This window comes from Notolabrus celidotus, chromosome 17 (genome assembly GCF_009762535.1).
Source record: "Notolabrus celidotus isolate fNotCel1 chromosome 17, fNotCel1.pri, whole genome shotgun sequence".
Taxonomy (NCBI): Eukaryota; Metazoa; Chordata; class Actinopteri; order Labriformes; family Labridae; genus Notolabrus; species Notolabrus celidotus.
This window is the reverse complement of record NC_048288.1, coordinates 5,858,910-5,873,300: the sequence shown is the minus strand read 5'-3', so window position 1 is coordinate 5,873,300 and position 14,391 is coordinate 5,858,910. Positions and strand designations below refer to the sequence as shown.

At 40.2% G+C, this 14,391-nt stretch overlaps 1 protein-coding gene across 4 annotated transcripts in view; it reads right to left on the bottom strand.

Annotated features, from left to right (window-relative positions):
• The window catches only part of cntnap2a (contactin associated protein 2a), a 577,708-nt gene that overhangs the window by 232,853 nt on the left and 330,464 nt on the right, over positions 1 to 14,391 (bottom strand). For all 4 annotated transcript variants that reach the window (XM_034706352.1, XM_034706353.1, XM_034706355.1 and 1 more), the window contains one exon: positions 2,282 to 2,431. In XM_034706352.1, the coding sequence (XP_034562243.1) occupies positions 2,282 to 2,431 (150 nt within the window). The remainder of the gene's footprint in view (positions 1 to 2,281; positions 2,432 to 14,391) is intronic.

Genomic DNA, 14,391 nt, shown 5'->3' with positions numbered 1-14,391 from the left:
GCACACACACACACAAATACACACAAAGTCACACATGCCCACTTAGATACGGACCATCTTCCAACAGACGGACAGCGCTGTCTGGCATCATTAACCTGGCGTCTCCTTAATTCAGACAGATTGTGCCTATGTGTGTGTGTGTGTGTGTGTGTGTGTGTGTGTGTGTGTGTGTGTGTGTGTGTGTGTGTGTGTGTGTGTGTCTGTGTGTGTCTGTGTGTGTCTGTGTGTGTCTGTGTGTGTCTGTGTGTGTCTGGCGGTTTAGTTGCGTCTGGGCTCTCGCTAAGTGAGTAACTTCCTGAACTCTTGCTACTGGGATATAGATTTCTAGTGAGATAAACGATTTGTAGACTTATTTAGCTTGCACACACACAAAAACACACACACACACACACACACACACACACACACACACATGGACACACACACACGCCGACACATAAACACAGAGATGGATAAGACCTCTGCAGGCAGAGTTCATATTAAAAGTTTCTCTGCAACACATTTCTTGTGAAAAGTTTTCAGTTCAAACTGAATAAATGTTCTTTAAAGAAGAAACAGAATACAGAACTTGTTTTGTCAAATGCTTTATATGTTGCTCCTAAACCCATATATTTTGTTCAAAATTGATGGAGCCTCACAGATGTGTAAGCTACCCATGCCATGGACACTTATGCATCCCCATACCATCAGGGATGCTGGCTTTTGAACTGTGTGCTGATAACAAGCCGGGTGGACCCTTTGCTCTGACTGTTTTTAACACAGTGACTTCCACTACAGAGTCATGTCTGTGTTTAATGCAGTGCCACCTGAGGGCCAAAGATCAGGACCATCCAGTATTGGTTTTCAGCCTTGTCCCTGTTGCACAAAGGTGTCTCCAGATTCTCTGAATCTTTCATGATATTATATTGTAGATAATGCAGATAATTTGCAATTTTACTCTGAGGAATATTATTCTTTATTCTTATAATTTATTTTTTGCTCATGCAGTCTCACGGAGTGGTTAACCATTTCTCATCTTTACTTCTGAGAGACTCAGCCTCTTGAGAATGCCCTTCTTTATACCTAGTCATGTTATTATCCTGTTGCAAATTAACCTTATAAGCTGGGAGAGTGTCCACCAGGTGTTTATTATTATTATTATTATTATTATTATTATTATTATTATTATTATTATTATTATTATTATTATTATCATTACTTTTATTATTATCATTATCATTATTATCATTATTATCATTATTATCATTATTATTATTATTGTTGTTGTTGTTGTTGTTGTTGTTGTTGTTGTTGTTAATTAGAATTACACACATTCTTCAGTGTCTAGTTGTTATTGTCCTAACTTTTCTGCAACATGTTACTGGCATCAATTTGAAAATTGTTTCATAAAACAATAAAACATTTTCAGCTTCAATATTTGAACATTTTGAACATTTCTCTATTTAAGTTTACTATAGATTTCAAATGATTTGCAAACCATAAACTGTATTTTTATGTACATTTTACATAGCGTCCCAACTCATTTTTGAACATTATAGTAAAAGACAACACAGCAACCAGAAACTGAAGACGCCTGAAGGTATTTTTTGTGAGGTTTATCAAACATATAGCTCAAATGAACTTACACGTAAAGGCAGTGCTGGCTCTAACCATTTTGGTGCCCTACGTAAAATAAGGCATTGCCGTTCGTCCCTGCATTAAAAACCCAGATATACATTTGCTTTCCTAACATCTGAAACCATGATTGCTGATTTGCGATTTCAGAGTCTGGACTCATGCTAGAATGAATCATTTGAGCTGTGTTACAACAGGCTTTTAGCTCTCTCTGTATTTAAATGCAGCACATTTTCTTTTGTTGATATTTTACATTTTGGCTTTGGACAAACAACTTTGTCCAAAGAGTCACTTTGCCCTAAGTTGAGTCTGACTTTTTGTTTTACTTCTAGGTCCTGAAAAATCAGACATCTATTTTCTTCCTCCTATGGATCTTATGTTGGGCATTGAGTGGGTAGTTGGTGAGTAGGGCTTCACTTGAAAGGTCCAGGGCTCACGATGATGTCCCCTAGAGCATGGCACCCTGAGTGACTGCTTCTATCACCTTTAGCCGGCCTTGCGTAAAGGGACACATTGTGGATGCCATTTCCTGACACTGTCCCATTTTACCTCTGTAAGCGCCCTGAATCTCTCACACTCTGATGCCTCCCTGATGGGCACTCAAGGGCAGCTTGATGGGATGATGGTGAATGCAGATGGAAGTGAAAGGTGTGAAAGTGACCCTTACCTCCCATGTGATAGGTTCCTCCCGTTGTGATGGTTAGAGGTGAGGTGGAGGGCCCAGCAGACGCCTCCTCGCCGTCTATCGTCAGCATGGCAAAGTTCTCCTTGGCGACAAAACGTATGGAGTGCCACTGGCCGTCATTTAGGCTTGAACCTGAAGGGGGCGACAGATATACAGATATTTAATACTGAAACTAAAATAAAATACCTGTTAGTGAGGTGTGGTTGTCTCTCTCTGTTTGGCTTCTACTTTGTCCCGTAAACTTTTCCCTCAAAAATGATGCCCCCTTTGGTTTTCATTCCTTAAATACTTCAGTCCAGCTGCCTGGTGAATGCAGCTTCAAACAGAGTTTATGTGGGATTATGAGATTATGCCCAGGATTACTGCTTATGTTTTTATTGTTATTATATTTGTCCCCCTCATATTATTTCACAGGAGAAAAAAAACGGCCTCAGACTTGTACAGCTGTAGATTTCTGTAGCAGCATTTATGTGATATCAACTGACACTGCTCCTGGTTGAGTTTATGCAGATTTTCAAACAAGACTGTTCTGTTGTGTTTGCAGGTGAAATGAGTAATTAGGTGTCATAGATTTAAGTTAAGTGTCTCATTTATGAAGCAATGTTTTGGTGTTTAATAAGGAGGTTAACTAGTGCTAGCATCAGTGGCTAATATAGGCATAATAGACTGTACAATACATGGATGTAGTCTCTGTGTTTAAAGCCTATTGGTTGGCTGCCATATTGGAAATGCTGACTCAACTCAACTTTTGGTCAACCTAGCATGAGGCAAAGATGTGGAGTGGAGGCGGCATTTAGCCTCCTAGCTAACAGCTACAGTGTTCCCGCCTGTCTCTCAAGGCAGCCATGACCTTAGTTAAGGTTATTTATATTTGCCCCAACGCAGCAGGGGCTGATGCGGACATGAGCACCACATACTTGTGCGTTGATGTGTCCGTGTCGCACAGCAATTCTCCGAAACGCCTGAGGGCAGTGCGGTCTCTCTGATAGCCAGTCGCCTGCTTCCAGCCCCGCTACGATCTCTGTTTACTTTTCCACAGAGATTCAGAGCGTGTTCTGTTAATCTACAGCTGATACATGTTGCTGTTTATCATACAGACATGATTACATGAAGAATAGAGAGGAGGAGATGAAACATGATTATCATGAGCGGGGATCCCGGAAGTGCTGTAAATGCGGGAAATACAAAGCCACCGAGCGGACCAATCACAGGGACTTGCGGTCTTCGTCGATTCCATGGGTAGTTACATTTTGGAGGAGGTTCATGTCAGCTACATGCGTAGGCCTTCCGCGTAAGTACGGGAGCTACGCGGACCTCCAGCCTAGGCAACACAGTCGATTCGACGCAGAAGTATAAATCAGCCTTTAGGCAACACTCATAAATGTAATATCTTCAAAAATAACGACTTATAAAATAATTCAACCTTCGTACAGAGTGTCCGGATAGAGAAATGAGCTATCCAGACAAACACTTTTTGGCTGTAAACATGTTTATTTTTGCTGTAAAGATCAGCTTTTTTACTGTGGTGTCCAATGCTTCTGCAGCCAGCCTCAAGTGGTCACTCAAGAAACTGCAGTTTTTAATACTTTTACAATGGCTTCATCAGGTTGCCTCTTGGGGGGCACTTGGGGCATGCTAGCTGCATTCAACAGATGTAAAAAAGACAGAACTTATTTTAGTGTCTACACGTTTTTTATCAAGAGCTAGTAGCGAGTACGCTTCACATTTCATGTCTAGTGTTAAGTCATTTTGTTTTGGGACTATAGTGTATAGGCTGTGTCGATTGTTAAGTTATTTGAAACTGTAAACTCATTTTAGCATTAGTAATCCCAGACGTCAGGTATAGGACAGTTAGTGTAGCAGCAGAAGAAGCTAATAGCCATACAACACCGTCATTCTGTTGTCTGCACATGCATGTTGTATGAAAGAAAGCCGCCATCTTTAATTGAAACACATTTTCATTAAGTGTGCGCAGCATAAAAACCTGGTAAGGAAAAGGGGATCTACTCCTTCCTTCACCACGTTCTCCTGTCCTCTACATGAATTATAATACACTGTATGTGCCAAAGCTCGCCAATGTTCTCCCTTTCACTTTTGTTCTCTCTTCTTCTTACTCTCCACTGTTATCCAAGCCCAGAGCATTTCGAATATCAAGGCTCCCGAGCCTCAACTCCATTAACTCACACAGAACCCCATTTGCGCCAGAGAACCAGAGTGCATGTGTTCTCTTTCAGTGCTTGCGAGCTTTCAGCACTCTCTGCAAGTGTCCAAGTCTATAATGTGTTGCGTTGACTGCATACGTCAATGTAGTGTGTGTGCCTGGCTCCGTGGATGCAGGTTTTGTACTCTCCTTTTCTCTCTTCCCTTGTAGCTGTGCTCCATTAAATATGAGTGATGTTTTGGAAGAGGACATTACTAGTGGAGCCGAGAGAGAAGGCAGCTCACTCTCATCACCCTCTCGTCTATACATCACCTCTTACTGACACCAATCTCTATCCATCCTCCCCTTCCTGCTACCTTTCTGTCCCTGATTCTTTCCTCTGTCTCTCTGTCTTTATTTCCTCTCCTGTATTTTTGCATTTCAATTTCCTCTTTTCTTCTCTCTATCCCGATACTTCTCTTCTCTTGTGGCCGTTAGAAGCATTGTCCATCTGTTTAAATCTTGGCTCTGCTAACTGCTTTGCTGACTGTAATACATCGATAGTGAGGAATCTGCAGCAAAGTTCAAGGTGCGGTCGCTTGCGAGTCAGTCGCAGCAGAGTCCATTACCTTGTGCACCTGGTTTTAAGTCAATGCACATGTACCTTAGCATGTTACATGTGTCAATCCACCCGACCCATGTGTGTGTGTGTGCAAGAGGGAGAAAGCTTCCTCTGTGTCTTTGTCTATAAGGCACACTTTTGCATAGTTTATTTCTACCCAGAATGCACTAGGAGACCCTTGGCTTTCATGTCAGCGGGGAGTCTCCACTAATTAATCTCCATCAGGGGGGTAACCATGTGTGTGCGTGTGTAAAGGGTATGTGTGCATTAGATCATAGCAGCGACTGAAGTAACTAAGAGCCCAGATAGCCTCCTGCTGAGAGGTTTGACCGCAGTGGCCTCGTTCAAGGCAATACTGGTTAGATACATACTAACACACACATGCAACACACACACAGCTGCGCCTGCATGAATGTGACTGTGCATTATATTTTCCACTGGCTCTGAAAGCATGAAATATAACAATGCTGTGGAATGTGAGATTTCTGTTGTACTTGAGAGGTCTTTCCCTGAGAAATAAACACATTCAAAGAAATGCGTCTGCTTTGTCTTGATCACAAAAAAGGTCACAGCTAGTGGAAGCATGCAGGGGCGTTTCCAGGAGGCTGCGTCTTGTGCATGGGCCCTTTCAAAATGTGATCGTCCACCCTTCAAACTATTGATTGACTATGATTGCCTGTCTGCCCTGTCAGTGACAACATTGGGTTGCAATTTATGGCTGTTTTCGAAATCGCCTGCTGCATACTACCTACGAATGCAGTCAGTAGGTACTGCCTACTACATACTGCATTTAAAAGTTGTATGTAGTATGACTGTTCTGTTGGATCTGGTCTGCAGGATGCTGGGTTAGACATGGCTGGATTTCCGGTTTCAGGAAGCAGAAGTAAACAACATCCAAGCTGATAGATAAACTGCTTCTTTGGCATCACATATGATTGAAAAAGTTAAGAAGTGGTTTATATGGAATTTAAACATTTTAACAGCATCTAAAAACTGAGTGCCCCCATCATATACGGAAAAAAGAAGAAGCGTAATGTTAGCCCTGTGCATTACGGGAAACAGTATGCAAGGGAGACTGGTCCACTGCATACTGAGAAATGTTGCCGCATCAGTACAACATCCAAGTGTCACACCTCCAGAGTAGTCATGTTGTGTTATTTCATTCCCTCATGTTATTAGTCTTGTGTTTCCTGTTTTATTTTTGTACACACCTTGTCTCTCATTTTAGGTCTTTGACTTTCTGAACTCTTGTGTTTCCCACTCCCTTGATTACCTCAATGTGTTATACCTGTGTCTTGTTATCCCTGCTCACAATGTGTCTTCCCTCCCCTCTGTGCCAGTTTTTCCTGTACTGTGTGTCAGCGGTCCAGCCTTGTATATCCCTTGTGTGTGTGATCTTCAGTTTTTTGGACCAGTTTTGACTTTGGTTTTGCTCAGTGTTTTTGATACCTTTGCCTGTGCTGCTTTTACCTCTTGTGTACTGACCTTGGACTGAATAAACAGACTGAACTTGGGCCCAATTTCTTGGTTCAGTGTCACACAGAGTAGTTTTGGCATACTGCAGATTTTGCTCTTGTTCACATACTACATACTGAATTTTTGGTCAAATCAGTAGGCACTACTAGTATAGTAGGCGGTTTTAAAACAGCCATTGTCTGTATTTAAAGATGTAAGCAGCGTCTCCTCCTCCTCCCACTGTGCAAAAGTGATGCCAAAATAACCCCTGCAATAGACACTAACAACTCATGCATAGGGTTAGCTGTTTTGACGTCATGCCCCTTCTATTAACCAAAACTGTAAATTGATGATATCCGCACATGTGCTTCTGCTCACTTCTAGTTACTTCAGGCCTATCCTGCAAAAGTCAGAACCCCGGTTATGCATCCTCAGGAGGAAAAGTCTTGACTCACCCCTGCGTAGGAGGCAACCTTGATGTGCACCTGTAACGACAATCAAATTCCTGCCTGTATATTGGTTTGATGTTATCACCAGCTCCCTCTCTGCTCTAGCCGCTCCCTCTCTATAACCCCTTGAATGTAATGGAAAATAGATACTGTGCAACCTCGTGTTTCCTCATCTGTTCTACATCACCTGCAATAGCTTTGAATGATGAGCTTATCAGTGATAGCAGTGTGGAATCTTAACTCTCACTGCAGCAAGGATTCACAAATTTCACACACACACTTGTGCAACCTCTCTTTCTCTCTCTCTCTCTCTCTCTCTCTCTCTCTCTCTCTCTCTCTCTCTCTCTCTCTCTCTCTCTCTCTCTAACACAGGCTCGAATCAGACACATGCCGGCTGTCTGCTACAGATAAAAGGAGCGCTGATAATGGAGGAGAGTGGAAGAAGGAGGGGGGAAATGTTCAGATGTGACTAGATAAGACTGTGTCATGGCTTGCTTCAGTGTTGTCATTCACATGCATATGCCTGATAGCAAGTTGGAGGCTGACCGTCACTCTGCTCTGTTTATGTTTTGAGTTCAATGAAAAGAAGAAGGTACAAGGAAATGAAATGTGTCTCGCTCTTACAACTCAGTCTCTCTTGATTATTTTTATACTTAAAAAGAGAAATAACATCAAAAAACAGGAAGGTTGAAAATGCAGCAAACTAAATTAATACATAAAATCTAGGGTGGTTATATTATTGTAAAACTTAAGAATAATACTGTGCTGGCATTTTGGCTCTTCTTGTTTCTTTCTGTAAGAAAAAAACAACATTTTCTATCTTATTTAAGACTCTAAAACCCTCTGTAATCTAATAAAGTACCATTTGTTTTTATTTTGGACAGCTTGCCAAGGCTTTTCCTTTAATGCAGATGAAAGGCACACTTTAAAGCCGATTCTTTGAAGGCGTCTTTTCCTTTTAAGTCCTTTCTGCTCCTCTCGTGCAAGAACAGAAAATAAAAACTTCAGTTTTACCAGTTGTGGTTTTTGCAGTAACTTTGTGGCCTTCCTATGCTGGACTCTGTACAACATTAATATCACACCTGTAGTCATTGAGATGTTTTTAAAAGCACATTAACACCAAAAATAACCTAATTGGAGGTATTTTTTAAGGACTTGATGGTTTAACATAGAGGGGAACTCATATGCTGGTTTTGCTGATCTGTGTGTCTGGGACACAGGCTGGACCAGGGTTTACAGATGAGTGGCCAGACTCGGATCAATACCTGGGATGAGCTAAGAGCTCTGAGAGACACGGTGGAGGAGCAGAGGGGGAACTGGGGAATATTAAGGCTGAACTGCAGAAACTGTGAGACAAAGTGGGTGACAGAGAGAATGAGAGCTCAGGCTTTAAACTGGTGAAGGTTGTGACGTCTATTTTCACAATAATTAATCTGACTATTATTTTCTCTCTTAAATGTTAGCTAGGTATCATTTTAGATAATGGAGAGATTTGTCTATCTCAACCAAGCGTCAACATCCGGCCGCAAGAATTGAAGCCAGTGGGGAAGTGTTAAAAACTGCAGTACATCGAGTGTCCACTTGAGACTGGCTCCAGAAGTACTGTAAACCACATACAAAGCCATTCAAATAAGACAATCTTTACAGCAGAAATTAACATGTTTACAGCCTGGTTCAAAAAACGAGTGTACTGTAGTCTTGATAGCTCATTTCTCTATCTAACTTTTTATTCCAAGGATACAAATCAGCAGTGCTCACACCTACATCTGTTCTGAAATCCCTCTGCTCTGAAGCCTACAGCTACACAAACTCCACATCAAAGACACCAGCAGGTTGTAAAACTCATCAATAAAGGCTTCTGTTGATTTGCTCATATCTGCAGATAAACTGGAATGTATGTCCAAGACTATGCGGTGGAATGTTTTGTCAGACAGCCGTGTTAAAAAGAAGTGCATCCCCGTGGTATTTCAGTGATGAGCTCTTACTGACATCCACTGAGAACAAGGCGGCAATTACTGAGGAGGGAAGGGTGACTCGGACTGAACAGCAGCTCCAGAGGAAAACACTGAGGGAGGCAGAGAGACTACTGTCTGGTATCTAATGAGAAAAACTAGAGATACTACATTCAAGGAAATCCTAAAGTGTCATGAGTTGATCTTATTTGGATTTTCGTTCTGTTTAATCCGTCTTTGTTTCATGTTTAATTTTGTAGATTCCCTTGTTTTCATGCCTTGGTTCCTCCCCATGTTTATTCTGTTATAAGTTATCCTATGTCTTTTGTGTGTTTCGTGATCCATGTTGTGTTTCCTGTTTCATTTTGTATTTTTTGATCCCAGTGTTTCTAGTTTACCTTTACTTCATGTCCTTGTGTTACAATGTTACAATGTCATTTAGCAGACACTTTTATACAAAGCGAGGTACGAGAATAAGAACAACACAAGCAAAGATCTAGACAAGAGGAAACAAGATCAATAAGAGTAACAAAGTGCTTCAAGTCCATTTGTGTGTTTCCCTTGTTGATTAATCTGATTAGTCCTGCGTTGGATCATTGTACGTCTTTCTTGTGTTCTCTGTGTGTTTCTATTTCCCAGTGTTTCCAGTGTCTTCTTTATTTAGTTTCTAAGATATTTTACTAGTTTTGTTTATACTATTTTGTTATTTTATTATTAAAATCTTTATTTTTCTCTGCACACGGGTCCTACTCCATTTTTTTCCCATTGTGACATAAAGTACAAAAGAGAAATGTTCTGCTTCCATGTAGGGCCTGTGCAGGACAAATAAAATGTTGGTGGATCCCCCGGGGTGGACCTATCAAGAGTGAACGTTGGTGTGAGCCTCCAACGTATTAAATGTAGCCCCAGAAATTATGTTACAAAAAAATTTTAATATTAGGATTTACTATTGGTTACATTGATAAGTTTACCTTTTTTCAACTCTAGTCAAATGAATGTTTATTGATAGAAGGCTTGAAGTTCACATAGGGTTCACAATTCAGATTTTCATTGATGACGACGAGCATTTTTAATTTGAATAAAGTAAACAAACAAAGAAGTGTTTGTTTATCAAAAAGAACAATTTCCCACAGGCCCCGCCCACACCCTCAAAGAAACCTCACAATGCCAACCTTCAGAGGTGAACTGGATCTATACTGTGATGGTAGTACGTCAGACCAGGTCATCTTTAGATTACTGTGTTGAAAAATGTAATTCAATAAAAGACAAACTAATGCTTTGTGGCAGAATAACTGATATCATCGTGAGTTTAAGATATTGAGGTTTCAAAACGACACTTTAGCACCAAAGCAACCAAAACTATTCAGGTGACTTTGCGTGTTATAACTCTGAATGGTGGTCAGGGCGCAAAAGCTTCTCACAAATGGGTGCCAAAATGTCCAGATCAAAACAGGCAAAGGCGTCAAGAGAGGGCCCAGGAGGAGAAGGATGTAACAGCTCCATAATTAAGAATCAACCACAGGTCAATTATAATAAATAATAAATCTGATGAGATGAGATGTCACACTTTCACTACCTTTGAAAAAACACTCTTCCACATGTCAAACTGCCTTTAGGGGCTTGTTCTTGAACTTCAGTGATAGTATCTATGATTGCACTTTTTAAAAAAGCCTCAAATTTGGCATCAAATTCTCGTCTCTTTCACCTTTCGGCTCTAAAATTCCCGGTCAATTTTCTACATTCTGTGTTTGGAGGCACTCCAGCTAGGTTTTTCTCTATTGGTATGACCACTTCAGGAAAGATTGGACCATTCAGTACAAAAACTACACTCGCCTGGAGAGGAGTCTTCACAAGGGTCTCACAAATCTGACCTCTTCTGATTTCCTGCCGTTACAGATAGCTCTGCAGAACCATCAAAAGAGCTCTTAGATTTGAATTATGGGATTTTAATAACATAAATATAAAATGAACAAAGAACGGAAGTCACTTTACACGATGAAAGTCATTGAATTATTATTTTTGCTCTAAGATAACTAATGACCAAAATTTCATTGATTAAAAACTTCAATCAGTCTATGTGTCTCCATCAAATTGTGAGCATTATGAGGATTTGTTCACATCTGAAACACCTTCAGAGATTTTCTGCATATCCCTCTGTGGCTTCAGGACACAGTATATCATCTTTACTGATGCCTTGGTGATTTTATACTTTCCAATTTTCTATTTGAGTCAATTTCTGACTCTATAACTCCACTGTTTGCCTGAGTCAGTAATCTTCCCTGTTTTTAACTCCCTCCTCTCATAAAAAGAAGAGGATTGAGTCTGCTTCTCTTGTGTTGCTCCTTTTTTCATCCAATAGTGAAACATCAACCATGAGAGCTCTTCATAAGCTACAGCTATAAAGATTAAAATTGGACTTTGTGATGTGGAAACGTGCAAAAATTAAGAAACCTCTAATGAACGAGTTTACTTGGAGCACATTGTCTTAAAAGTGTTCCTCAGTAACCCTCCACTGAAATAACTAATGGTTCATTTTATGGGTTATTTGCCTTTTAAATTATACTATTTACGGTATATGACCTTAATCCAAGTAATTACTTTTGCATAAAAAAGTGCGAAATTGCAATATTCCCAAAACTGAATTAGTATCTGGCATTAGTGTGCATGTAAATGAGGGCTGTGCCTCCAATATCCACAGTATTTATTAGACCCTCTCTTTTTTTTTGACTGAAACTCATTGCATTTTCATTAATACAGAGTAAAGTGCTAAATCTGATGAAGTATTAGCATCTATACCTACAACTTAATGGTATGAACCAACATATCCAAGCAGCACTGACCAGTCAAGACAGTTCAGAAGACAAAAATGTTAACTGGTGTCTCCATGCAGAACAGGATCAGAATGAACGTGAGGTTACTTTATAATAAAGATTTCTGAGGACGTTACTTCTGATGAGATAACTAACGCAAAAAACAGAACTTCACAGCTACAAAAGAAAACATTACTACAACAGCACATTCATTTTAAGATGTTGTTATTAACCGGGACGTTAAAGCCACAGATCTTCATTCTATCATGAGTTGCTTTTGTTAAGATTTGTTTTTTGTTCTTCCTGTTTTATTTATAGTTTCCCCCGTGTTTCATGTCTTGCGTTCTTTATTCCTTGTGTGTATTTTCTCTTGTGTTTTCTTGTCCAGCCTCTGTGATTCCTGTTTAATTTTGAATTACTTGTTCCTTCTGTGTCTGGTTTACTTTTACTTCCTGCCCTCATGTTTCCCTCCAGTTTTGATTGCACTCAGAAGTTCCACCGGTGTCTCGTTGTCTCACCTGTGTCTGATTGCCCCAGTTAGTATTTAGTCTCCTGTGTTTCCTTGTTGATTTAGATTTCTTAAGTAAGTTTTGTTTTATCTCTTGGCTTTTGTTAATTAAACCTTTCTTTTAATCCGTTTGTTGGGTCCCCCTCTTTGTTATCTCTGAGCCTTGACACCTTCAGTAGATGTTTTGCTCATTTTCTCTGGAATAAAATGATTAAAGCTTCTGTGAGAGTTTTTTTTAAACTGGTAACAGGCTGAAATCAATGCTAATGTCCTTTTATGACCTACTATAATTGGCGAGACCATTCATGATAAGACCAACTATTTTCATATTGTAATTTTCGATGCTTGTAACTGCTACCACAGGGTCAGACAAACGCCTTTATTCTTCAGCAAGTATTTGAAACAAGTGATGAAGCTGATCACTGAAAGAAACCAGGTGGAGACTTTTGTCACAATCACCAAGACACAGGCAGGACAAGGTCAGAAAAGAGAAAGGGTGTATCACTTTGCCCACATGGGAGCACCAAAATCAACACTAACAGAGTTCTTCACAGGAGCTTTAACTAAGTAATGTTCTTATTTATATTTTCACTTTTGACACAGGTGCTCATCTGTCCTGTTACAGAGGTGAGTTCACTACATAGCCAGCTGGAGTCAAAAGTGTCAACAGGGCAAATTGAGTGAGTTTGTGAACGTAGCCGTGGAGAATCTTTTAAATTCTGAAACTTAGTTAAAGGAAAACCTGGCCGAGCTGCTGCTGGGCCTCAACTGTTTAAAGAGACTATTTGAATGATTAGAATAACATCATATAAGTGTAGTGAAGCATCAAGAGTTTGACCAAACTCTCAAGACTCAACTTCACTGTCAGAAATCAAAAGAGGCTAATCTGAGGAACGAAGATGAATAAAGTGTTATATCATATGATAGAGATGACTGTGGCAGTGTTTTCCTCATCTTTGCCAAAGCTTTGCTTTTGCTTTCATTAAGCAGGTTAGACCTGTGTGTGAAGCTGTGCACCAACATAGGAATGTTCCTCTTTATCTTTGAATAACTTAACTTAAAGACATAATATTTTGGATGAGGTAATTATAATTTGGATAAATAAGATCAAACTGCTGAAATGTGTGGAAAACAATGTGACAGAAAGCAAGATAAACGGGAGGAAAATGTGAAGAACAAATTTGAAAAGAAATTACAGTTGCGGATAATTTCTGAATATCAGTAGCCACCATAGCCAAAGGCAAGATTTTATCTCTGCTGATCACTCAAAGCTAAACTCACCAAACGGCCACCAGGACCAGGTTTATACACAAACCATTGCAATATTAATTCCTTGTAAGTTCTGAGGTATAAAGTAACCTATTCCCAATGTAATAATTTACATTCGCAAAACCAAGAGCAGCGACTTTTGGGGTTGGATGGGAGATTTGGAAACATAGCCAGGTTAGGCAACAGGTACCAGGGGTGTGGCACATACATTCTGGGCCTTATACATGCTCCTTCGCCATAGGCCCCTCCCTGCATCTGCATCCACAGCAGCTATTCAATCTAGTGTCTCTGTGGGCCTTAATGCGAGGAGTGAGATGGATGTTGGGTATCAGCTTGTGCCCATCCTCAGCCAGGAACCAACCCAACAAGAAAACAAGAGCACTGGCTTCTCTGTCATCAAACTGACCTCTCTTTGTCTCAGGGACTATATTGGTGGCAGCCCCATGGGCCTGACAACTCTGACTCCCTGTGGTCCAAAGTCCCAGTGCCAATTTGAGAAGTAAACTCTCCTGGGCTCAACACTGAGAAGAGTCAGCTAACAGAACAGCATACTGCACAAATGGAAGCTCTCTCTCTCTCTCTCTCTCTCTCTCTCTCTTTTTTGCAGCAATTATTATTCATTTATGGCATGCTTCCATTATTGTTTCCATTTTTGTTTCAATTGTTGTTTCCATTGTTGTTTCAATTGTTGTTTTCCATTGTTGTTTTCCATTGTTGTTTCAATTGTTGTTTTCCATTGTTGTTTTCCATTGTTGTTTCCATTGATTCAAGATTTATTTATCCCTGAGGTGGACTGTGAGCTGGGCTTGACATTAACTTGGTGAATTTCCAAAGTTACAAGTCACTCAGCAGCCACAGAGTTGTAGTTTGGAAATTACAATTTAGAT